Source organism: Camelus ferus, chromosome 3 (genome assembly GCF_009834535.1).
Source record: "Camelus ferus isolate YT-003-E chromosome 3, BCGSAC_Cfer_1.0, whole genome shotgun sequence".
NCBI lineage: Eukaryota > Metazoa > Chordata > Mammalia > Artiodactyla > Camelidae > Camelus > Camelus ferus.
The window spans coordinates 5,483,625-5,508,850 of NC_045698.1; the positions used below are offsets into that span (position 1 = coordinate 5,483,625).

General features: G+C 44.3%; 1 protein-coding gene across 3 annotated transcripts; it reads left to right on the plus strand.

Moving 5' to 3' along the window:
* The first annotated feature begins 52 nt into the window (after positions 1–52).
* On the plus strand, positions 53–24,180 carry MTRR (5-methyltetrahydrofolate-homocysteine methyltransferase reductase). Of its 3 annotated transcripts, XM_032469873.1 has the most exons (15): positions 53–141; positions 1,469–1,633; positions 2,542–2,695; positions 4,366–4,483; positions 6,994–7,366; positions 8,281–8,403; positions 9,900–10,053; positions 10,849–10,937; positions 13,318–13,498; positions 15,437–15,479; positions 16,023–16,209; positions 18,841–18,959; positions 20,028–20,120; positions 20,212–20,394; positions 22,623–24,180. In XM_032469873.1, the coding sequence occupies exons 2-15, from the start codon at positions 1,505–1,507 to the stop codon at positions 22,762–22,764; spliced, it is 2,088 nt and encodes a 695-aa protein (XP_032325764.1). In that variant the 5' UTR covers positions 53–141; positions 1,469–1,504; the 3' UTR covers positions 22,765–24,180. The 3 variants fall into 3 exon arrangements, with proteins under 3 accessions (XP_032325764.1, XP_032325769.1, XP_032325772.1); XM_032469878.1 differs by lacking the exon at positions 4,366–4,483 and having other exon boundaries at positions 2,542–2,681; XM_032469881.1 differs by lacking the exons at positions 2,542–2,695; positions 4,366–4,483.
* The last annotated feature ends 1,046 nt before the right edge of the window (positions 24,181–25,226 follow it).

Consider the following 25,226-nt stretch of genomic DNA (forward strand, 5'->3'; position numbering starts at 1 on the left):
TCCGGCGCGCTGTGATTGGCCCAGCTCCTCTCCCGCGCTTCCTATTGGTCTCGGGAGCCGAGCTCTAGGCTCTGCGTGCGCAGGCGCGGGGGCAGGCAGTGCAGTTTCTTCGCTTTTCCCCAGCGTCCGGGCAGCCCGCGGGTGAGTACTCGGTAAACGCCGCTCTCCGGGTGGGTATCCCACGCCCCGGGCCCGAGGGGAGGCGGTTCAAGGTCGGCGAGGGCACTGGCCTTCGCGTCCCCGCGTCCTTCCCCCGGCCGGGCTGGGCGAGCGGGTCGGTCAGGACCTTGGCCCCCCTGTGCTGCGGCCTGGCGGGAACTCGGCCCTGAGGCCTTCCCGCCGCCTCCCGGAGCGGGTCCCCGCCTGCGCCGCGGCGTTTGCTAGAGCGGAGCCGGTCCCGCGGGTCGCTGTGGGCTCCTCCTCCGTCGGCCTCCTGGTTCCGAACCCTTTTCTAGGCAGGGGGAAAGGGCACCTCTGGGCGCGGGGTCAGGTGCGGGTGCCGGAGAGTCAGGAACGTTGGGAGCGCGGACCAAGCCAGACGCGCGTCCTGCTCCGCCGTTTCTCCGCCTGACTGCGTCCTGCGGGCGCCGCGGAACCTCCTCTGGGAAACGTGGGGTGAAGTACCTGCTTTATAAGATGGTTGTGGGACCGAGGGGGTCATGGTCTGAAGCACCTCGAGCTGTGCTTGGCTCCCAGGTCGCAGCTGTAAAATTAAGCGATGCCGTTTCCATCACTAGGGTTTCACATTTTCCAGGTGTGTAGTGTCTTGCTGTTATTTATCTGTTCGTTCAGTAAACCCATTGAGCACCCGCTGTATGCCAGGTGTCGCTCTGTTCCCTGGGATAGTCCATGATTTTTAGCATGTTACTTAGCACTATTCTATTACCCTTTAATTTCTTCGCGGTTTAAGTTGTGTTTAGATCTAATTGGCTAGAGGCACATACAAATATTGGCGGTTCATTCACTAAGAGGCAAGATTTTGGTTTGGGTTTCAGTTTAAGTTTCTCCCTGCAAACTGACAGCCTTTTGAGGTTTAGACCCTGGATGAGTATGGGGAGAAGGCTTGAGTGAATTGGAAATATTTTTTTCTCTGTATTTACATATGTATATATATACACATGCACTCACATGTAGAGGATATTGAATTAAATAAGAAAGCAGTGTATGAGCATTGATTAACTAGATTACTCTTATTAGTCTGTTTAGCTTTGGGTTCAAGGATGAACCAATTTTTTTTTACAATTTTAATGAATTTTTAGTTTTACGTTTTTTAAAAGATGTCTGCGATGTACTGAGTCTCAAGCACTGTCTCTGTCAGGTGTGTATTGTCATTATCTCCATCAACAAGCACATTTAGAGAAGTCTCATATTGTGTGGCTGTTGCTGCAGTCATTTTTTAATTAAGAGAATTAGTACCTGCAGGTTGTTACTACTTTGTGAGAAAGAAATTCCCTTTTCTGTTTTTCAGTGTAACCGTTAAGCTGTAGCATATGCTTTAGAGGTGATGAGGAGGTTTTTGTTGCTCTATGCAACACAGCAAGGACAGGCAAAGGCCATAGCGGAAGAAATATGTGAAAAAGCAGTTACACATGGCTTTTCTGCAGATCTCCACTGTTTTAGTGAGTCGGATAAGGTAAGAGCTGTTACTCACATGGTTCCTCCTGTGTCTTGTACTTTGAAGTATTTAGGTTGGGAGCCAATGTTAAACCACAGAGTAGGATTCTAAGTGCCACCATCACTATCAGCTGCATTGTAAGATTCCTGACACCTTTTTTTTTTTTTAAACCTGTAAGTTTTTTTTTGAATTAGACTACAGTCCTAAAAACTAAGACAAGTAACTGTTCTGGACTATACATGGAAGTATTAGTTTAGCCTTGTTTATCTCATGAGCTGGCTGGGAACAAATGAGGTAAGTGTGTTCAGAGGAACGCGGGTTTCCTTTCCACCTTGGGAATCCCAGTGCCCGCTTGTACGTCCCCAAAATAAAGACTTTGCCATTGGTGGCAGACAGCTCTCTTCTAGATCATGGCAGTTTTTTCAAGGTAAACTCACTGTGACAAACTGTGTAGTGTCCTGAAAGTGTTGAATTGCCTGGTAAAATGTTAGCTCAAATCTTTAACTGTTATGTCAGTGTGAAAAATAAAGTGAATTCCTTGGAGGCAGGTGAAATGATACTCGTGAGGAGCCGAGCTTGGGGAGTCGTTATAAATAGAGACAGTGAAGCGCTTCATCTGAAGTGTGTAAATTTAGGTGAGAATGAGAGATTAAAAACTTGATTTGTAAGACTTGGAAACACTGATGATCTCAGTTTATTACCACTGGTGATATTCTCAGCTCCCTGGAACTCTGAGGGAGCAGCGCCCTTCCTGATAGCCAGGTTTCCTGCTGTCCGAGGAGTGGCTAAGGTTTAAAAGTGCTCTCTGTACCTCTACCATGATGCAGTGCAGACTGAAAGATGGTAAATTAAGCTGACTGCCCAGCCGATACACGTCAAAAACACACACGGCAGTAGATCTCTGACGTGACACCCTTGTTTCCTAGTATGATCTGAAAACTGAAACAGCGCCTCTCGTGGTGGTGGTGTCCACCACAGGCAACGGAGACCCACCCGACACAGCCCGCAAGTTTGTTAAAGCCATACAGGACCGGTCGCTGCCCGCCGACTTCTTTGCTCACCTGCGGTATGGACTCCTAGGTGTGTGCCATATTTTGGGCACTTACTGTACTGTTATTGCTGGCTTTAACTCTAGGGTCTAAATGTCTCTTTCAAAATCATGGTGTATAACTGTGGGTTTTGTCATTTTGGGGTTTTATATAAATATTTTATGTATGTATAACATTTGAGTGTAAAAAATGTACTATTTCCCCAGTCTTCACCCCACAGCAGCTCCTCCGTAGAGCCTCTAAGTGGCATTCTTAACCATGGGCGCACCTCAGATTCAACCTTGAAATATTTCCCCAGTATTGGTGGCTGTGTCCAACCCCGAGCAATCCCTGAAGGAGCAGCCCTGCAAGCTATTTTATTGCGGGTTTTTTTAAGCTCCCAGGTGGCTCTCATTCCCTAGGATGGTAGTTCTGGCCACACACTGGGATCAGCTGGGGGTGTTTTCATTCCAGTTCCATTACTTTGAGCCCCTCCAGTGATTCTGACTTAACTGTCCTGAGGTTGGATCCTGGTATCGGTATTTTTTAGAGCTCCCAGTGATTCTGATATGTACCTCAGCTTAAGAAGCACTTGTGAGGGCTCTGTGAAGTAGAGCTCTAAAATACTGCAGGATCAGGAGGACCAGCTTGGCCAGACAGGAAACCGGAGGGGGAGTTAAGGCTCCGTTTGCCTGGCATGTGACCTGCATCCTCCTTTGAGAACCATTTTTGGTAGGGTGTCTAGCAGGGATGGATTGTGCTATGATAAATAACTGACTAGAAATGTGAGACTGTGACCCTGGCCAAGATCTATCATATACAGTGTATTCAAAAGAGCATTTTAGAGTGTTTACATCTCTTTAATTCGATTTTTTCCAGTGTCTTTATTTTCAGGAGTGAACATGTACATATTGCTTCAAACATTCCTCAAAAGATTATTTATAAAGACCAGAACCTGTCTAGCTTTTTTAGTCAATATTAGGCCCAAATATGGGCCCACCTTCTTGTAGGGAAAATATATGGAGATGATTAAACAACTAAGAATTAAAGCTTTTAATTTTAAAATTTCAACTAAGTATGAAAATGTTAGTCCATTTTCTTACCAGGAAACATAGAAGCAATTCCTAATGTATCAGCATAGAAACAGAGCAGGTGAGCATGTCTCAGATGTACCTCTCCACGTCCCAGACTATGAGTCAGCGAACTCTGTGAAGGACCAGATAGTCAATATGTTGGGCTTTGCAGGCCTTGTGGTCTCTGTAACAGCCACTCATCTCTGCCGATGTAGCTTGAAAGCTGCCATAACAAGATGTAAACAAATGGACCTGGCTGTGTTCTAACAAAACTCTAAAGGCAGTGGGTGGTCGTTGGCCCACGGGCTCTAGTTTGCAGACCCTACAGTAGTTAGGAAAAGTCTGCAGATACACATATTGAATGTTTTTAATCCTGTGTAATCCTTGTTTTCAGATTGCCATATTTTTGCACAGATGCATGGAAGCAAAAATGTGAAACACATTTCTGTTAACAGTGGTCCGAAGTGTTTTGTTTCTATTTGCATACTTAGTATTTCTCAAGGGAAAAATAAGAAAATGTGAAGTTATACATTATTTCTTGTTCCATCAACAAGGGCCGGGAATGGTATTGTTTTAAATGCTTTGTGTCTTCTGAATATATTTACATTTAAACCTTACTGTGTACCAATAACCTATTTGGGCTCTTTAGGTCTGGGTGACTCAGAATACACGTACTTCTGTAATGGGGGGAAAATAATTGATAAACGACTTCAAGAGCTTGGTGCCCAGCGTTTCTATGACACTGGCCACGCGGATGACTGTGTAGGGTAAGAGCAACGCGCTTCTCTGTCATTTCCGGTCAGCCTGGCTAATACGTGATGAAAGTCAGCGAGGTTATGAAAGGGGTTCACTTCTGATTTCGCAGTAAAACTTTGGTCTTGAAAGTTTTGGTTTTGTTTCCTTTTTTAGTTCCAGGACCAAAAAAGATCCTCCAGAGTTTGATCTATCTATTTTGTTGACTTTTTTTTATTAAGTGCCTCATCCGCATCAGTACTGCTAGTGGAGGAAATTAGGAAAGGTGCCCCAGTACCGTTACTTTGTCTTACAGCTGTGTAGGTATTTGCAGGAACTCGGATAGTGGGTGACAGGACTGGACTCGGGACCTCGTGGGAGGACACCTACCCAACAGGCCACGCGTTACAGGTGGAGCCTTCCGGGCACACCGGTTCCTTGGTTCTTTCCGTCACCATCTTAAAGGTCATTTGCTGCCATTCCAACCAGCAATATAATTTCTCTTTTATTAATTTACTCTTTTTACAAATCAGTATTTCACCCTATGTGCCGCCTTTTAAGTCCTCTTATGTGTTAATTCAGAGACTTTAGAAAGCTTGTCCTATAGTTTATCCTGGTATTTATCCTTGAACTGTTTTAGCCAGATAACTGTGTGCACACACGTGCACACACACTTGATTTTTTTTTTCTACCAGTTGCAGATGTTAAGTAAATTCTTACCTACTAGATCTGTGTTTATACATCATGATAGCTTCAGCAAGTGTCATGCTTTTCTGCGTATAACGCCTCGCCCAAGGGTGCTGGAGACCCTTCTGTTTCCCCTTTGAGTCCACTGCTTCCAGCATCCTCTGCAGCTGTGATGCTGTGGGCTTCTCCACGTCCCCAGGGATCACGTTCCACGCGGACAGAGCTCTACCACATTTCCTGGCGTGTTATCTTTTACCTTTGTCCCTTTATATTGGGCCCCCCTCCCCCACCTTATTGGCATTAAATGTGTATTGTCCTGTATGAGCTATTTAATTGCTAAACCTTATAAAATCCATAAGTCCTGTTGCTCGGTCTGTATTTTACTTCAAAGGCTTTTCGTTTCCCGAAACCAAAAATTTACTGGATTGGATGTTAAAATTCTTGAATGTGCATTTCAGCAGCTTGCATCTCTTAAATTTTCAACCTAACCTCCCTTTTCTAAAATTAAAATATTTTCAGGGAGGCATTTTGTGCCACCACGTTGATGGGATTGAGAATATGGACTGGAGTCCAAATACCTGGGTTCACATCCTTGATTTTCCCCACCTGCTGACTGTGACACCTTGGTCAGATTACTTACGTTTTGTGCCTTGGATTCTCCCTTGTGAAGTAGTTAATGATAGTATATATTGTGTGAGGTTCTTTGGAGGATCATGGGAAATAATACGAGTTGTCGTTTTAGAACAACGCCTGCCGTGTAGTGAGCACTCGGCGAACACCAGCCTCCTGATTATGGCCGGTATCATCTTAGTATTTCTGAGTTCTCAGAAAGGTGTTTTAAAGGAGGCTGTCATTATTGAACTGCTAATTGTACATACTTTTCCAGAGGCTCCTGAGGGACAGATGTCTGTATAACCAAGTTTTAAGCTGCATACTGCGTGATCACCAAGTTAACACAGTGAAATTACAGACAAAGTCACAGTAAGATGGAGGTCTAAAATGTGTCTCCTCTTAATGGTCATTTAGCTTTACGAATTGGAATTTAATGGTTAACTCATTTGAATTGTGATCGAAAACAACAAGGATGTTATTCCCGAGGTCCTGGTGCAGCCTGCCTTGGCCCTTCCCCCATGTTCAGCGTCTCTGTTCAGGCAGTGTGGGGAATGTTGTTCAGTCAGTGTTCTTTGCTAGTAGTGAGACCACCATATTTAAAATGTATTTATGATTAATTGAGCTCTCCTAAAGGATTATTGCTTTTCCCTCTGTGGTCAGCCCTGCTGGAAATTTTACCAGAAAAATTCTTCAGAACTGATAGAAGGTTTAAACTGTTTACTTACTCAAAGAGCATTAATCTGGAGTGATTTCTTGGTGATATTTTAACCTATAGAAAGCAAAGATCAGTAAATTGGCTAGGCCAGAAAAAAAGAGATGGTAATTTGATGTAATTATTGTTTGTGATATTAGGGTGGTCTTGGATTTAGGGTAAGTTCTGCTAGCCTCATCAAAATTATGCATGCCTGTCTAAAACTAACAACTTAAAATACCACCTCTATTTTAGGAAATTAAGAGAAATCACACTCCTGTTTCCTATTACTGAATTATCTTCATTTTTGTTCTCTGACTTTTATACATGCTCATATTTTTTTACAGCTCAGTGCTAATGAATGCAATAATATTCTGCTTCTTAGCTTAATCCTTCATAAGTATTTTTTGTATTTTGAGTAGCCTTCATATTTAGTGTTTTTGACAGTTTGGTAGTGTTCTGCCAGATGGACAGATTCTGCCATTATCCCATCATTGTATATTTAAATGGAGAACTTAGGCATTTCTTTTTTCCATTTTTGTTACAATGATCCAGTTTAGAACTTGTGGTTGAGCCATGGATTGATGGACTCTGGGCCGCCCTCACCAAGCATTTCACGTCAGTTGGAGGAAAAGAGATGAGTGGAACCCTCACAGCGGCGTCTGATGCCTCCCCGAGGACAGACCCTGTGGCACTGGAATTATTACACGTTGAATCGCAAGTTGAACTTCTGAGATTAGATGATTCAAGAAAAAAAGATTCTGAAGTTTTGGAACAAAGTGCAGTGAACAAAGAATCGAGCGCTTTGGCTGCAGACTTTGAGTCCTCACTTACCCGTTCAGGCCCCCCACTTTCACAGGCCTCGCTGAACATTCCCGCTTTGCCACCAGAGTATTTGCAGGCGTGTCTGCAGGAGCCGCTTGGCCAGGTGAGCGGTTTTACTTTATGCACCATGGGTGGCAGTGCTGGTGGATTTTTAATTACATTACACAGAGGCCAACAAGCTGTGGCCTGCTGGGCGAGTGTGGTCTGCCGCCTCTCGTTTGTAAGTGAAGTTTACTGGAACACAGCCATGCACATCCATTCACGTGGCATCTGGCTGCTCCTGCACTACGGCGGGGGAACTGAGTAGTTACCAGTCAGAAAATCTTTTTCTCCTGAATCATTCCTTTCTCTGCCCTCAGGCTGCAGGAGGTGAGCGCTTCTTTGTAGCTACGGAGGGTGTCCTCTGGCTTTCACACTTAGCCACAGGTGGCTACTGAATTTTATTTTTTATTAATTTAAATTTAAGAGTTCAGTTCCTGAGTCACACTTCTTAGCCATATTTCCAGTGCTCGGTGGGCACACGTGGCTTGTGGCTCCTGTATGGGGCCAGTGAAGCCGTGGAACATCCGGTCATCGAGGAAGCTCTGTTGAACAGCACTGCCCACCACTCTGAGGGTTCTTGTGACCATCTGTATAGATAGCCGCCAACCTTAATAAACATCTTGTCATTTCCTTTAGAATCTCCGTCTGAAATGTGCAAGTGTACTGTTTCTTTTTGCATAAGTTTGTTAGGAAGACTATTGGACCTTTTTGTGAAAATACTAGTATCTGATGTTTCCCATGTATCTCAGAAATTCCAAGCAAAGTGTAATAACCAAGGAGGCTGGGAAATGGATGAGCTTCTCTTCTGAAAGACTGAGCAGAATGTGTCTGTAGCCGTTTACCTTAGAAAAGAACACTTAAATAGCCAGGGCATTTCCAGAGATGTGGTAGCTCTTACCTCATCGCTTAGTGAAGCACTGGTAAGTGTAATTGAAAATTGCATTTAGTAATATTTTATCACATTTGTTTCTCAAGGAGGAAAGCCAAGCTTCTGTGACTTCAGTGGATCCAATTTTTCACGTTCCAATTTCAAAGGCAGTTCAACTGACTACGAATGATGCCATAAAAACCACACTTCTGGTAGAACTGGACATTTCAGTAAGTTACAGAATTTATTCCTGAGCACAGGTGTGCTGTCAAGGAGGGCAGGGACTTGCGTGGTGTGTTCTGGTCCACACGCTCAGGAAGAGTGAGGTCTCTGGTGGGACATCGGCCTTTTTATTCTTCACCCATCATTTTCCTCTCCACCTCATACCCGCTTTCTTTTCACTTCAAGGAGGGGCTAAAGCAAGGAGTGACCGGAGGGGGTTCAGCTGGAGAGAGTAGTGTTGCTGCCTTAATTATTGAGAATAAAGGAATCAGAGCAGCATTTTCTGTGAAAGAGCCCCGGGAGAGGCACCTGGTTACCTGGGGTCAGCGGCAGTTGACCAGGCTGGACAGGAGTGTGACATTCATTTCTCAGAGTGGAGGTCCTTGTTCCTTTGAGAATCTGGAAGAAATTGTGGACGCCCTCTCCAGAAAAGTGATTGTCTGTAAACGTGTTGCACAGTTTCAGGGGGTTTATGTGCTGCCTCTGAACCCATCCATGTGCTTTCCCGGCCCCTGCCCACGTCCAGGGGCCGCAGGTTAGGAAACTGTGGCTGCTGATCTGGAACCTTCAGTGCCTCCAGACCTGCCCGGAGCCATGTAGCTCCACCTTTACCTTCACGGGGGCCTGCGAAGGGGGCTGGGCCTTCAGAAGACGGCGTGTCGAGGCTGTCTCTGTAGAGTTAGTTGAATTTCTAATAGAAAAAAAATGACAGGTGTCAGAGCTAGATGTTTTGCTTACATACTGTTGAGTAGTTCCACGTTTCTTTTGAACATTTTAATAACCTGTAGTATTAAATATCCTATGTACCTCAAAACATTTTATTTTTGTTTTACACTTTCTGTCATGAGGAGGCAAGGGTTGGCCAATGGGCGGGGCCAGTGTGTGTCCTTCACAAGCTAGGGCTGTGGGCACACGTGGTCAGAGGCCCTCTCGGAGCATTCCTCACCCTCTGAGTAGACGTGCTGTGGGGAGGGGGTCCTTCTGGAGCCCGAGTGTGTTCCCCGCCAGTACCATGCCAGATGGTTTAATGTGTGTCACTAAGGGGAAAAAAGTGTTCTCTCCCACCCCAGTTCCTCCCCAAAGGAAAGGAGTAAAGAGAGGAGATTGGAAGCCAACGCAGGTGGCCCTAAAGGTAGTAGCTTTAGCGCGTAACGTGTGTGTTTCTGTGTGTGTGTTTTCATCAGAGGAATTTTTACATGGATCATTGAAACACTGTTTATTGGAGCAACTTACTCTCTAGAAGACGCAGAAAGTCTTTTATTTCCAGTCTGAATACTCAGTGATATAAAGCAAAACATTGGATAACTACAGAATTTCTTGTTAAAAGTAACTTCTACTAAAAATATATTTATTCAGTTAGTTGGGCTTGTTTTTTGCAATTAGAATTATTTTGTTTCTAATTCATGTACTCAAAGGGTCATAAAATAAAAACTCTGGTTTTGTTGCCCTGGAACTAAAACTCACTTATATGGAATTTTTTTCTTTCATGTTGGTTCTTCTCTAGAAAACAAATTTTTCCTATCAGCCTGGAGATGCCTTCAACGTGATCTGTCCCAACAGTGACTCCGAGGTACAGGACCTAGTCCAAAGACTGCAGCTCGCAGACAGGCTAGAACACCGTGTCTTCTTGAAAATTAAGGCAGACACAAAGAAGAAAGGTGCAGCCCTGCTCTTACTTCTCAGGGTGTCATCGGGCTAAGGGGTTGGAGGTGACGAGGACAAGTATGCACAGATACCCAAGGGTCGGCCACGATCAGCGGTGGAATAGACCTCTCGCTGGTCTTGGTGGTTTCTTAACTTTCACGTCAGATACCCTGACTGGGTCCGTTACGCTGAATGAGATGGTAATAGAGGTTATGCTTATTGGACACTTATGAACATTGAAAATGAAGTTGAGGAATCAACTTTTTCAAAGCTCTGGAAATTAACAGGCTTGTGGCAGACTGGGGAAAACTTGAAAACATGAATGTAACTAGTTTTGGAGAAGCAGGTTGGGTTAGTTGGGCCGATTTGTTTGTTTTTTGCAGTTAGTATTATTTTATTTCTAAGTTAGCATATTATAATTTTTTCCACAGTTAAAGGAAGTCATTTTTTAGTTATCTGCTTAGAATCCTTTGAACTGGAGTTGAGTCAGTCTGAAATTCTTTTTGAGGATAATGGGCAGTGGTGATGGGCGTTTTGTTCCCCGGTTGTGGGTGATTTCCCTCTTGTTTGTTATACCTAGACTTGGTGGATGTAGCTAATACAGTCATTCTGTTGAATTCATAGTAATTTTTTTGGTAAAGTGTGTTTTTCTGCTGTCTTCCTCTTGGGGAGATGTTTTTAACTGACTAAACTTTGTCACAAGTCATACTATACTTTGACAGCACAATAATGTGAAATATTAGCTATTTGTGTTTTTAGGGATTGAACTTTACTTTGTGTCACGAACTCTCTCCCGTCTTCCTGAAAAGGAGCAGCCTTGCCCCAGCATGTACCCGAGGGCTGTTCTCTCCGCTTCCTTTTCACCTGGTGCCTTGAAATACGAGCAGTTCCTAAAAAGGTATATATATATATTTTAATTATTTGTGTTTGGCTGACTGTGCTTGCCTCTGTGTACGGTTTATTAAATCTGGTATTTGCAGATTTTGAAGGCTTAGAAAATATGGTCCTCACAGCATGTGTTCAAAACAGTTCCCCGGGTGTGTGGTATCTTTGTAATTGTCAAGGATAAATATGTTTTTTGTTGTGCTTATTTTGAAATTTTGTTTTCTACTGAAATGAGGTTGTTAAAGTAGGGCTGTTTCTTAGTCCTGTTTTATTTACTAGACATTCACTGGAAGGGGAGAGTGGCCCTAGTGACTCGTGCTCTCCAGCTGCGCACGGACACCTTCTCTGGTTGATGACAGGAAGCACGTGGGAGGGTATGCTTTCCGCTACCTGCCACCTGCTTAATGTTGTGAAGACCCTTTTTGTGTAGAAATCTGTATTACTGTGTCAGAATTCAGGGAAAATTGAAGGGGTTTGGTAGGTTGTGTTGGTAATTTAAATGAATTTGGAGACAGAAAGAGCCACTAGATGTCAGTATTGTGCCAGGCACGACTGACGTATTAAATGGAGCTTGTGTTGCCAATAAACATAAATAGTGCTATTATTAGGCTGCCCTGTCCGCAGTGCAGTGTGTAGTCTCTGTTTTATTAATGCGTTTGTTAATTTATTAATGTGTTTACTGCATTTGTGGTCTTTGGGAAGTAAACTACTTTAGAGAGAAGTTTAGCCCCAGATGTAATTTGAGTAAATTTACAGTTCACTGTCATGTGAACTTCTTGATTAAATAACTCAGTTTTAGTTCAGCTTTACAATTTCTGAACATTTCATAAAGTATGTATTTAAAAATACATTTTTCTTTACTACATAAGCAATCTGCTTATAAAATTTCCACACAGAAGTAAGTAACTTAGGAAACGAAAGTCCTCTATAGTCAAACCCTCACTTGAGTTTTGTTTTGCTGAGGAAAAGCGAGGTCATGCAGTCTATGTGCTGTTCTGTGACACGCCTTTTTCACTTAAAAAGAAATCATGAGTTTGGATATCCCAGCATGGAAAGGTGCTGGAGATACTTTTAAAATACGCTGTTGGTGCAACATAATTGATTTGATTGTGAACAGTTGGTTGTTTGCAGTTTTCCACTGTTAAAAACAAAACTAGGTGAACATTCTAGTACTGTATTCATCTTTGCACACTTGTTTGAAGCCTTTTTTAAAATTCCTCGGAGTAGAATTACTATAGGTTAAAAATATTTCTAGATTAAATTTTAGTTATGTTTGTTAGCTTGTTCTCTGCACAGTGCAGTATTTCCTGTTTTAGTACCAGAAAGTTTTCTGTAACTGTAAAGTGGAAAATATTTTAAGGGATTTACAGTTGCTATTATTTCAGCCTGTAACTTAGGAAATTTTATCGACTGGAGAAATTGTGGTGCGAAGCATTCTTGGTAAAGTCCCGTTCTACCAGAGACTCTTGCAGGGACCGGGGCTTCCTTCCGCAGTGTTTCCCAGGGGTGGCTCTGTGTCCGGGGCTTTGAAGAAGCCATGTAGTTGTTTGTCCCTGGAGAGTTCAGGTAGGGGTTCTGGGCGAGGCCAGTGGACATCCGTGACCTGCAGGCGCTGGACCTAGTCGTCCCTGCTTAGGGCGCCCAGGCCCCGGGGTCCGTGGGGGCCACGGAGTGAAAGTAGGGGTGCCCTCTGACGTTTCAGCAGCACTGATGCAGGTGACATGCCCAGATGCCTCGCTTCCTTGGAGCAACGAGAGCCGCGTGTGCCGCGTGATGGGCACACTTGGAAGCACGTTGAAACAAATGTGACGAGCAAGTGTGGATTCGCTTGGGTCCTTGAGACTGGGATTCGGGGCTTTACTTTACTGTTCGTGCTCTCCTTTTCCCGCTGCGGATCCGAGGAGACAGAGCCGCGTGCAGGGCTTCTCGCTGTCCTGGCCCCCGCCGTTTTGTTCTGCGGCCTCTGCTCCGCGGCCACACGTCCCGTCTGTGCCGACCTGCGCCTGCTCCCGCGAGCCGGGCCTCGCCTGCCTCCCGGCCCTGGGGTAGCCCCGTCATCCGCCTGGCTGTGCTTCACTCCGCCTTCCCCGTGGCCGGCCTTCCGCTCAGCCTTCGTTCCGGAAGCCCCTGGCCTCAGAAGCCCCTGACATCCGTGGGCCCCTGTTGGGTCGCTGGCCAGTCCCCGCTAATGACTTCGTGCCTTCGTTGCTCTCGCCACCCTCGAACCCCGAAGGGCAGGTTGGGCCTCATCTTGTGCCCAGTGCCTGTCAGAGGAGCGGCACTCAGCAGTTGTCCAGTAACTGTAGGTGTCAGTGGTCAGCTAAGACGAGGACAGGCATCGTGGCCTGGGGTAACGATGCGTAGTTACAGGCCTTCCTTTGCCCCTGCCACAGGCGTTTCTGCGAGCGCTTGTGGACCACACCAGCGACGGCGCGGAAAGGCGGCGGCTGCAGGAGCTGTGCAGCCGGCAGGGGGCGCCCGACTACAACCGGCTCGTCAGGGACGCCCGCGCCTGCGTGCTGGGCCTCCTGCGGGCCTTCCCGTCTTGCCGGCCCCCGCTCGGCCTCCTGCTCGGTGAGTGGTGCGGGGGCGGCCTCTCCGGGGAAGAGCGCCTTTGAGTTCCCTGCAGGCGCCTGGGAGCACATCTCAGTGACTGGTCTGTAAGTGGTCTTCCCATTTGTCCCAGGGCGCCTGGACATCTGAACTGCCTTGAAGTTAAAGAATCTCTCTTCCAAGCATTTACATTTAAAAAATTTCTCTTTCCTACTATTGTCACTGTCACTTGCTCTCTTAATATAGCCAGTTTTCATTCTGTTTTTCAGAAAGCATTTGGCCAAATTTTATCTAAAAACGAGCTTCCCAAGAGAGACTCGTTTTTAAAGATAATGATAATTGATGGAGTTTGATAAAGCACACGCTCTGTGTGCAGAGACAGAAATAGAAATGCCCCGTCCTGGCAAACTGAGATTTAGGGTTTTTGAAGAGCCAAAGGGGGCTCCTCATGTCGGACCAGTACAGACACGTGGCCTTACTCACGATGCCTCTGGGGGTTAGGCTTGTGAGGGACCCTTCACAAAACATCCGAATGTAAGACCGCCCTGGTTTTTGTCCAGATTGTTTCTCCCGGGCCTCGTACTCCCGCAGAGGAGTGGCAGGAACTGGAGACGTTTACCAGGGACAGTGCCTGTAAGAATTTTATAGGATTTTAAAACCTTTATTATTTCCTATGCTTGTAGTTTCATCATCTCATCTGTTTTCCTATGGTGATAAGCAGTGAAATGTTTGGGACTTGCATCAGTCTTGGGTGACAGGAGAACATGGACGCTGGCCAGCAAGGTCCCTTTTGATGCCCAGGACAGGAGGGGGGCCTCTCCTTTACAAGTCGGGCCCTGCTTGCTTTTCGTTTTTATTTATTAGTATTTTCCTTCCTCCTCCTCAGGATGGTGAGGCTGCTCTTCCTATTTCCCTTTCAAATGAACGTTCTCACCCTCATCGGTCCAGTCTTGAGCTAATGAGGGGTTGGTGACCCGTCAGAATGCGTGTAGGGCAGTTCTAGGAGGTCTCGTAAAGCTGTTCATCACCGAGAACGTGTTTCAGTCCTTTTTACAAATTTTCTGTTACTTTTTTAAACTTACATGTATCGCTTATTACATAGATATGTAAAAAAAGAGACTTATAAAAATTTTAGTTATTTTCTAACTTTGTCAGAAAACTTAATATATTTAAAGGTTAGTACTAAGTCAAGCCCTCTATTAAACCTTATTCTGATATTACGACTGTAAGATATCTTAGAAAAGTCTTTCCGAATTTTGGAGAAATAACTGTCTATAACGTACTGAACACAATGTCCAGTCTGTTAGTGGACAGTTAGGTATTCAAATATTGACACTTCTTAATCTTCTTTTAAAAGTGTACCTATGTGTCTGGAAACCACTTGGTTTCTGGATCATTTGATTATATTTCACCGTTACACTCCTATTTTTTGTCACTGCCATATTAATATAAAAAAGAAAAATATTTCAAGCCTGAGCATTTTCCACAGCCCTTAAAATAGTGGTCTTTTATCTTTTTTGGGTCATTATCTTAATAATTTGAAAACTCTGGACATTGTGCCCCAGAAATGTGTGTGTACACACACAGGTGCACACACAGGGTGTACTTTTCCCTGATTATGAAGCACATTCGTGGATCCTGTTCTTCTCATCCCTCAGTGTGAAAAAAAAAAACAGCCCAGCCTTTAGGTAGACATACTGAGTTCAGATTGAGGAAATGCGATATGTCTGGTCTTTAAGAATTGGAAAAAATATTTAGTAATATTTTACTTAGACACAGTGAATTTACTCTAAAATAAGTAAATGTATGCTGTAAAATACGATTTAAAACTAAAACATGCTGTTTTGAATATTCCAAATAAGAGAAAACGAATCAAATTCAGACCTTGAATTTTTACCCTTCGCATATAATTTGTTTTCAGTAAAAATGAATTAATAACTGCTTATTATTTTCTTCTAGAGCATCTTCCTAAGCTGCAACCCAGACCATACTCCTGTGCAAGGTACTGATGTTCATTAGCACGATACACGGCGTCTTTCTCCTAAGACGTGATGAAACTCTTGACTTCTAAATCTTTAGTAGCTGCAAGTTCATTTACTGAAAGCTGCTCAGGTTTGTGGAAGACAGCGGCAGGCGTGATAGGGATGAGGATGAAGACTGGGCTTCGACTCCTGTCCTCTAGGAGTTCGTAGGGTGTGGAATCTTCAGTGGCTCCCATGGTTCCCCTCTTAGCGAGCGTCCAAATCCTCCATCTGCTGCCTTGATTGGTGTGCCCGGCGCCGTCCCTGGGGTAGGGAGGAGACAGGGAAGTTTGTGTGAATCCTGTCTAATCTTGGAGGCAGGCAGGTAACTGGAAGCTTTCCTAAATGATGTAAAGCTGGAGGCCAGGGTGGCTTTGCAGTAGGGAACAGAGCTGCTCTCGGAAGAGTCAGAAGGTGGGTCAGAGCCTATTAGGAAGCACCCCTCAGTGCAGTGAGAAGGCCTAGTTTGGCCTGTGTGTGCTCATCCTAATGCGGCGTTTAAAACCCCGTCTTTGTCTTTGCAGCTCCAGTCTGTTTCACCCAGGGAAGCTTCATTTCATTTTTAACGTTGTGGAGTTTCCCTCTGACTCCACAGCGGGGGTCCCGCGCAGGGGCGTGTGCACAGGCTGGCTGGCCACGCTGGTTGAATCAATACTTCAGCCAAACACGCGTGCGCCCCCTGCAGACGGCGAAGAGGCCCTGGCTCCCCAGGTACCACGAGTGTGCGGTTTCGGGATCACTGAAACTATGCCGTTTGCCTGGTTAGAAACAGCAGTGGAGTGTCTCCTGCTTTGTCCGTTGCTGTCAGTGTTTCAGAGGAAATTTATGCCACACTTGAATTTTAAAATCTCTTTTGGAAAGTCAGGAAACATTACTTTCACTCACTGTTAAATAGTCTGTATTTTCTAAATGTGTAACGTGTGGATTTCAGATAATACAGTCTTTCCTGCTGGCTTGTCACAGTCATGGAGGAGGAGACCTTTTCTGTTAATGTTCTTGGCAGATTGGCTCAGGAAGAGTCGGGTGACGCGGAACAGCTCATCTTACATTCAGTCTGTATCCTGTGTTCCGAATAAGTCACTTTAAAATGGCAGTCAGTTGACAACTGAAGATTAATTTTATGTCCTTCAACTATTAATAGTAGGATTTTCCCCTGCCCTTGTTCCTTCCCCTTTTGTCAGGGCCGTGGTATTATTTTGTATTTTGATCCACACTTGGTAGAATCTCATTAGAGACCACATATTGGGGACCAGTTACTGTTGTCCCTCCTCGCTGGTGAGGATGGTTGAAATTAAAAAAAAAAAAAAAAAATCAGTCTTTATCATGAAGTCTCCATGGTATTGAAAAATGAACACATCATTTGTAGTGTTATCTTATTACTGGTTTGGTTGCTGTAAGTTACTGAAGTTGAAAGCACTTAGTGGGGATTAAGATTTCTGGTATGTAGTTGAGGCTTAAGGGAAGATTAGTGCTTGAAATTGCCTTTTAACTTGGTATTTTCCCAGTGTGCTGCCTGGAACAGAGGTGCTTTGCTGTGTGTGGCCCTCGGACTCTTAGATTATTATGCACTAGTAAAATACTGAGAACCTGGGAAATTTCTTTTTTGAAAAGAAACACTATAGTACTGACATAAAGTATTACGTCACTTCATGATCACAGCAGATGCTCTCCAGAATGTTACAAAAAAGCATGTTGATAACGTCTTACAAACAGTAAGCATTCTCTTTCACGCATTCTCCCCCCCATCCTCCCTTCTTCCTTTCCCATTTATATAAAGGATATAATTTAAAATTACTTAAATTTCAACATGCTGATAGTACTGTATTTCATTAGGAAGTGGAGACCACGTTAACGTTCACATGATCCGTCCGCCACACACCCTCCCCCAGCTGGTAGACAGTACAGTTGTTCACAGGTGTCCCTGCTGTGGAGGGGGTAGGCTTCCTTTCTCGCCGATGCTTAGCCTGGCCAGTGGACCAGCCCTAGCAGTGAGGGGTGAGCAGGCAGGATTATGTCACCTTTGAGCAGGAGCTCTGAGCAGGTGGCGTGGCATGTGGCTCGCCTCCCTTGCCCTTTCTCTCTGACGTCAGGTGGGGTGATCCAGGTCAGGGGTGCTCCTCGGGTTTGGATCCAGGTGGAGGAGATCGTGGTGCAGAGCTGCAGCCTTTGGGGAGAGCCGGCGGTGAGCGTCTGGTCTCCTTGCCGCCCGTGCCTGGAAGACGGCAGTGAGCTCTCGTTAACGCTTCCTGCCGCACCCTTCACATCCTGTTTTCTTTTGCTTCCTGGGACTTACCACTACCTGTCAGTCCATAGATATATGTGTGTTTACTGTCTTTTCCACCCATGTAGTGTAAGTCTCACAAAGACGGAGGTGGTTTTGTTCATTTCTCAGTTGTACTGCTTGTCATGTTGAGTACCTTCTATAAAATCAAGGGAAGGAATCAAGTGAATCAGGCTAATGTGATGTTAATCACAGTTTCATTCCAAAACGAGAATGAAACCATAGCCATTTGACACAGCTCTGCCAGTTCTTCATTTAAAAAGTACTGTGTTCATCCTGTTGATGAACTTCATACGATTTTTCTCTAATTAGAGGTTAAAATACTTAGTTACACAGGCGAGGAATGTGGGAAAGATTCCTGTCTGTCTTGACTGTTAGTGCCACTCACTGCAACTGGAAGATACACGTGTTTACAAATTGATAACTGGTGGGCATCCTTGGCACATGATTTAGAAGGAAAACCTTTCGAAATTGTAACCAAGAGATTTTGCTTATCTGTCTATCACTTATTCTTCTAGTTTTGCAACAAAACACAAATAACATTGGACCTAGAGTAACAAATACAGCCCAGTTCTCTATACCTTCAGAGTAGCCCCTTAATTCCCCTTCTGGTTGCCAGATTGGGCCTAAAGCTGTCTCCCCATCTTGAGGGCAGTCTTCATTGTCCTTCATGTCCTAACATGAAGGGTCATGTGTCTGTTTTTTGTGCATTTCTTCATGCTGCATAGAATCGGTTGCCTACTAGGAAGCAGGTCCTTTTCTTGGGCCTGGAGAAAGAGTCTGATTATTATTTATTCAGTGTTCTTCCTCAGAAATATCATGCCTATCATTCTTAAAACACCTTTGACTTGGATAGAAAAGAAAAATTTGTGAGACAGACTCATTTCTCTGCATTGACAGGTGTGTTTGTGGTTTCAGTGAGATTTAATGCTGCAGTTTAGTTTTATGATGCTTCTTTGAGGGAAGTCGTACTTTCTGGTTTCTTCAGCAGAGATCACCTTGGTTACATGTTTTTGTCTAGGTATTTTTTGAACTTAACGACCATTGGCTTAATATTTCAGATAACCATCTCTCCTCGAACGACAAATTTTTTCCACTTACCGAATGACCCCTCCGCCCCTGTCATAATGGTGGGACCAGGAGCGGGCGTGGCGCCCTTCATTGGTTTCCTGCAGCACAGGTGTGTGCTTTCTTTGGCTGGTGAGAAATGTACCCCTTGAGATCCTGGGTGGGAATATAATAGAGGACTTTTCTGTTTCTTTGGTAGTTTTTAGAACATTGGACTTTGGTTGTAAAATTTTTATTTTAAAAAATTATTATCAAGTGTGTGATAGCATAATTTGTCCCCGTGGGAGAAGTAAATGTATCTTCTGGGGATGCTGCTCTGTGCTGGAACGTCCCTTTCCGCTGCGGTGCTGTGTCCCGTCTTGTCCCCCCAGCGCCCCCCCTCCCACTGCACTGTGGTTTATAGTGCATGTAGCTGGGGACAGATCTCAGGCACACCTTGATGCTGCTCGGATGTCAGCCACTCCTTAACTGGATGAAGTCAGCAGCAACAGAGATCCAGTTATACCACAGGTTTCAAAGTTAAACCCCCGACACCAGTAATTTTCAACAGAATGATATTAATACATGTATCTTTGTATCAGAACACAACTATTTGATATAAAATAAGTAGATGAAATTGTGCTTCTCTTCCTGTTTGTGAAATAACAATTCTTATGTAATGTTCCCTGGACAGTGTAGCAATATCCTTTGGACAGAGTCTTTCTTGCTGTTTTATTTTCTTTTGTTTTATTTCTTTCCTTAAAGCAAAAAGGTAATGGCAGATACACTCAGTGTGATCCTTGGAGGGGCCATTATTTCTGAAACTTTTCACAGCAAGTCATCCTACCTTTTCAGCCACTTTTCCATTTTATTAATTGAGTTAATTTTATTCATAAAATTATAATTAATATTTAATGTAGAAGTTAGGCTTCACACTGGTATTTTGAATGAGCCCATGATAGAGATAACGTAGAAAGTGCGTAGGTGATGCTAGCTCGCCAGCCAGCTCGTTTTAGCGTCTGCTGCAGTGGCTCAGGCTCCCCGCGGGCGGTAAGAGGTGAATTCAATCAGTGGACTTTCCGTGACCGCAGAGGTGGGTTCTACAGGCCCATCTGGGATTGTTGGTGATGCTTCCTGACCAAACAGAGGTTGTTTTTACCTGTTCTTTATATCAAGCATCTCAACCTTCTTTTTCACTTAGAGAGAAACTCCAAGAGCAGCGCCCGGGCGGGCGGTTCGGAGCGATGTGGTTGTTCTTTGGCTGCAGACATAAGGACAGGGACTATTTATTCAGGTACTTTCACTGCTGGTGGACGGTTCTCATTTCAGACCTTTTCAACTTTAAGTTACAAACCTTCCAGCGACCTGTGTATTTTGTATTTCAGAGAAGAGCTCAGACATTTCCTTAAGTGTGGAATTCTAACTCACTTGAAAGTTTCCTTCTCAAGAGATGCTTGTGTGGGGGAGGAGGAAGCCCCAGTGAAGTATGTGCAAGACCACATCCAGCGTCACAGCAAGCAGGTGGCGAGGGTCCTTCTTCACGAGAATGGTTACATTTACGTGTGTGGGTAAGTGGCCACGTGCTCAGGTGGCTGAGGGGAGGGCGGTCGGTGATGCTTGCTAAAGAAACAGGGCCGATCAGTTAATAATCTAGACACGTACGGGTGAGAGATTTGATTCTTAAGGACAGGGATAGAAATACAAATTCTGGTATGATTTTAACATACGTTTAATAGTCACGAAATTGTTGTTATCAGGAAAATGGTGAAAATTAAGTCATGCACTGGGGAATGGTTTGTGCTGCTTTAAATACATGTTTTAGGCTCTAAAAGTCATGCTGTGTTAAGCTGGTGACCCTTTAACCTGGAGTTTCAGGATTCATGCTGTTATGTCGCAGAGTGTGTGCTTTGTGCAGTTGACCTAGCTAAGGAGAAAAGCTTTGGTTTTGACTCAGAATGTGGATCTGGGATTCTTTTTCTTCACCGCGTAATTTGTAGTGTCAGAGTGGGCATAGCCAGGAGTCATTCTTAGGTTTTATTTTATTTTTTGAGGAAGCATTTGTTACAGAAACCTGAGATCACCAAAGAGAGTAAAAATGTTAGGATCTTGGCTGCTTGTTTTAATGGAACTCAAGGAATTTTTGCTAGATTTTTAAAAAGGAGTTTTGAAGTAAAGAATTACTCTTTTTAATTCTAATAGATCCCTGGCATTTGAAACATTCACTAAGTCACCAAGTCAAGTTTTGGGGTATTTTTAAGCTGTGATACAGAAAAAGAAATACTGGCATAATGACCTATAAGTATAATTAAACAAGAGCTAACTTTTCTGACTTATTCTTTAGGACACATTCTGGTAACTTCTGTTTTGTTTGTTTCATTAAAAAAAAAAACTAACTGTGGGTAGTAAGTTGATTTCACGACCCGTTAGTGACTCAGCTAGAAAACACTGCTTTAGGTCTTAAAGGGCAGAGATTGTTGGTTTACGTTTTCATTCACTTTTAATGAAGTATTTGGTCTTCGTTTTGTTTGTAAAGGACAGTGCTGTCAGTGTCAGAGGCTGGCGTCGTAGATGCCCCTGTAATAATAGAGCTGAAGTCCATTGTGCAAATACATACGTACAAATGTATCAGTAACTGGTAATTGAGAATTGGAGGATTTCTTAAACATCCAAACTCTTAAAACATTAACCCAGAAATAACTCTTTACCATAACTGGTGCTTCATTTTCACCCCTCTGGAGTGAAGTCGATAGGGTTCGCAGCTGGTCAGGCGAGGGCTCAGAAGGAAACCCCACTCACTTTAACATGGACCGAGCAAAGGAGACTGAGAAGGAACAGCCACGCAAAAAGAGCGAACTTGTCCCTAAGCCTGGGGACACTGTCTCAAGGGGGAGCCTTTGCTGCTGATAGTCAAGTAAAAAGGGGACAGAGAAAGGACCAGTAGGTTTAGTGACTGGCAGCCCCTGAGCCATGGGGACAGAAGCTTTCTTGGAGTCGTTGAGAGAGTGTGATGAGGAAGTTGAGACAGCCTTTCTTTATGCACGATTTTCTCAGGAAGTTTTATTGTAAGTGACAGGATAAGCTCAAGTTCTGACACTAGAGTGCTGTCTGACACTTTTATTCATTCAACAAACAAACGAGTGTGTACTGAGCGCTTTGGCACTGTACGGATGTCAGAGAAACGGGACATCAAGGAGGTAGACTCCGCACCCCAAACCACCCCCTCCGTGGGAAAGGCCGGTCAGCAGATGCTCGGGGATGGCAGGTGCTGCTTGGGGGCTGCGTGCGCAATCGGGAGGGGCGCCTCGCCCGTCCTGCGGGTGAAGGAGCTGGGACGTGGAAGAGCTCTCAGTGAGAGCCGAGGCCCTCAGCAGGTGCTCAGTAAATGTGTCCGTGAGTAACTGCGTGTGCACGTGTGAGCGTGCATGTGCAGGCCTAGTGGTGTAAAGGCAGCTTGTTCTCAGGAGTGCAAGTCACTCTGTGTGCCTTGAGAATAGAGGGAAGACAGGTGTGAAGGGGTGGGTTGTGAGGTCCTCAAACACAGATTTCGGCTGCTCCCGGAGCAGGGACGCCTTTGAAGGATGTTGAGCCATGAGCAGTGTGGTCCCCGTGAAGGCCTGGCGTTGCGGGGGTGATAGGTGACTGAGGCTGGGAGGCCTGTGGAACACTTTCTAGATGCACGGAGGGAGGACTGAGGTGTCGTGATAGTGGAGCCACCAGCAATGAGATTGTGAATTCAGGAGGATTTGGTAAAAATTCCCGTTTCTTGAGCATCAATGCTGTTGTTCTTTTTTTGTAGAGACGCTAAGAATATGGCTAAGGATGTGAATGATGCCCTTGTGGAAGTAATAAGCAAAGAGGTTGGAGTTGAGAAACTAGAAGCAATGAGAACACTGGCTACTTTAAAAGAAGAAAAACGGTATCTTCAGGATATTTGGTGATAAAGTTGGAAAATAGAGGAAGAGAATTAAGTTTTCTTGACTGAATGTACTAAAAGACAACTTTACTGAAGATTGAGACTTTCAATTAAAAAAGTTTTAACATTTCTTGGAGGAAGGGAGGATGGTGGACCATTTAACAATATAGGAAACTTTCGATTCAGTTTTCCATATCTGCCCCCGTCCCCACCCCTCCCCAAACCTCCCTGAGCTGGAAGGCAGCTCTCACTCCACCAGCACCTCCCGGGGCCACCTCTACGTCCTGGAGGACTTTGCAGGGACCCTGACCAGCTCACAAGGAATCTGTATCTGTGCAATATGGGTTGTGGGCACTAGAGTTAACTGGGTAGATAGTTAAATCCTGTGAATTTGTTACCACTTTTTAAAATAATCTAAAAATAATTTATATTCCTATATAAAATATACCATAAAGAGTATTCATATTACTGTGTTAAGATTACATACGTATGGCATATCAGATTATGTTTATATAATTTTATTAAGTGATTTATTAACAAAACTATATTTCTGATAAAAAATATTTTAAGGTAATACTGACAGAGATTTAGTTTTTTAATGATGCTAGAAATATGAAACGTTTTGAAATTCCACTCTGGCATATGATTTATTTACCAAAGTTACTTCTTTTTAGTATCACAGTTCCAGAATTCAGGGAAATTTGCATTCAATTTACGGATGTGAACAAGTACATTTTTTTAGTAAAGCTACAGTCTCTTTCTTCTCCATTCAGCCCTCCTCACTCCCTACCTTTTTATTTTGGCTCCCTTTGGCGTATTGTTTAGTTTTTCCACATGATTTGTTTTACTTCCATTATCTCATGCAAGCTTTAGCTTAGGCTTAATATACCTACTTAATATCCTTATATTTTTTAAATTCCTACTATGGTCTGAATATTTACATCCCCCAAAACTCATGTTCAAATCCTACCCTCCACTGTGATGATGGTAGGAGCTGGGGTCTTGGGGGTGATCAGGTCGTGAAGGTGGAGCCCTCGGGATGGGGATCAGCGCCCTTGTTAAGAAGCTCCAGCTTCTCCTGCTGGCGGGGACAGTGAGGAGTCGGCAGCCTGCATCCCGGGGGAGGCCTTCACCAAAACCTGACAAATACGGGCACCTGGCCTTGAACTCCAGGGCCGGAACTCTGAGCCGTTTCTGTTGTTTAAAGCCCCTCAGTGGTATTCTGTTACAGCAGCCCACTTGGACTAAGACGTTTCCCAGTGACACATTCTCTCATAAAATGTGTCAAAGCTGAAAACAAAATGTAAAACAGATGTGAAAACGTTTCTCCAAGTCTCCAGCATATATTGTTTTTTTATATTAAAGAGATTGGCATTTGAAAAACAAATCTCTACCTGTGAAAGTCTTCTGGTCATTTTGAAAAATAAAGATCTGAAGGAAATACTGTATTAAGATGTGTTAAGCCTTCATGAATGTTTATTACATTCTCTAATCTCATATATTTCATATATTTCATAGCAGAAATATTTCTGAAAAAACAAAAGGCATAAGAAAACACATCAAGCAAAGTTATACGCATGTTATATATGTGTCAGCTGAAATAGACTTAAGGTGGAAACATCGAAAGGGACAAAGAACAATACTCCGTACTGACAGCTGACGGAGGACACACCGTACAGCTTGTGCTCGCCTCCCTGCGCTGTGGTTCAGTGCCTGACCCCAAGGCTGGTGAGTCCCTGAGGAGGCAGGTGTGGTCATGGAGGTGCCAGAACCTGGCCGGGCACCTGGTTTATGCATAACAACCCGGTTATTTCTGTTGTTAGATACCAAGTTTTAGGTATTGATCAGTTGCTCCTTCAGTCTTGCCCACAGACGGTAGTGAAAATGGATCCCAGTCCAGATTCTGCAGCGTGTGCAGATACTAAACAGTTCATTAGCCAACCAGGCACACAGCATCCTACAGCCCATCCGTCACAAGATTCTGTCTCTAGGTGGTCCAGCCACGTCTTTCATGAAAAGTTTCACATCTTGCTGGAAAGTTTATTCACGGTGGTTGTGGGTATTCCAGGGGCAGGGTTTTGTTCCTCCTAGCACCGTGAGTGGCCCTCCACCCAAGAGTCTTGCTAGAAAAAGTCTTTGGCCTTGTTTATGTAGGGGTGGGGGGTGCTCTGAACTAATGTCCAAACTCCATCATATATTAATGCCACTAAGTAGTCAGTCAGAGCTCCTTTCTAACCTCAGTTATTCTAAGAAGCCTTCGTTGGCCCCATTACTTTCAGCAACAATGCTGGTTGGTGGTGGAATTAATTGAAGAGCTTAGGAGCAAGATGGTCATTACTGGTCATTACGTGCTTATTATCCTCATTGGAGTGCTGACTACACAGAGTCTTTGCTCTGTTAACACACCGATGGATCTGTGCTCAAGTATTCTAAACTGAATTCCTGACACCATAGTACTGGTGCACTAATCTAGCCATGAACGGTCAG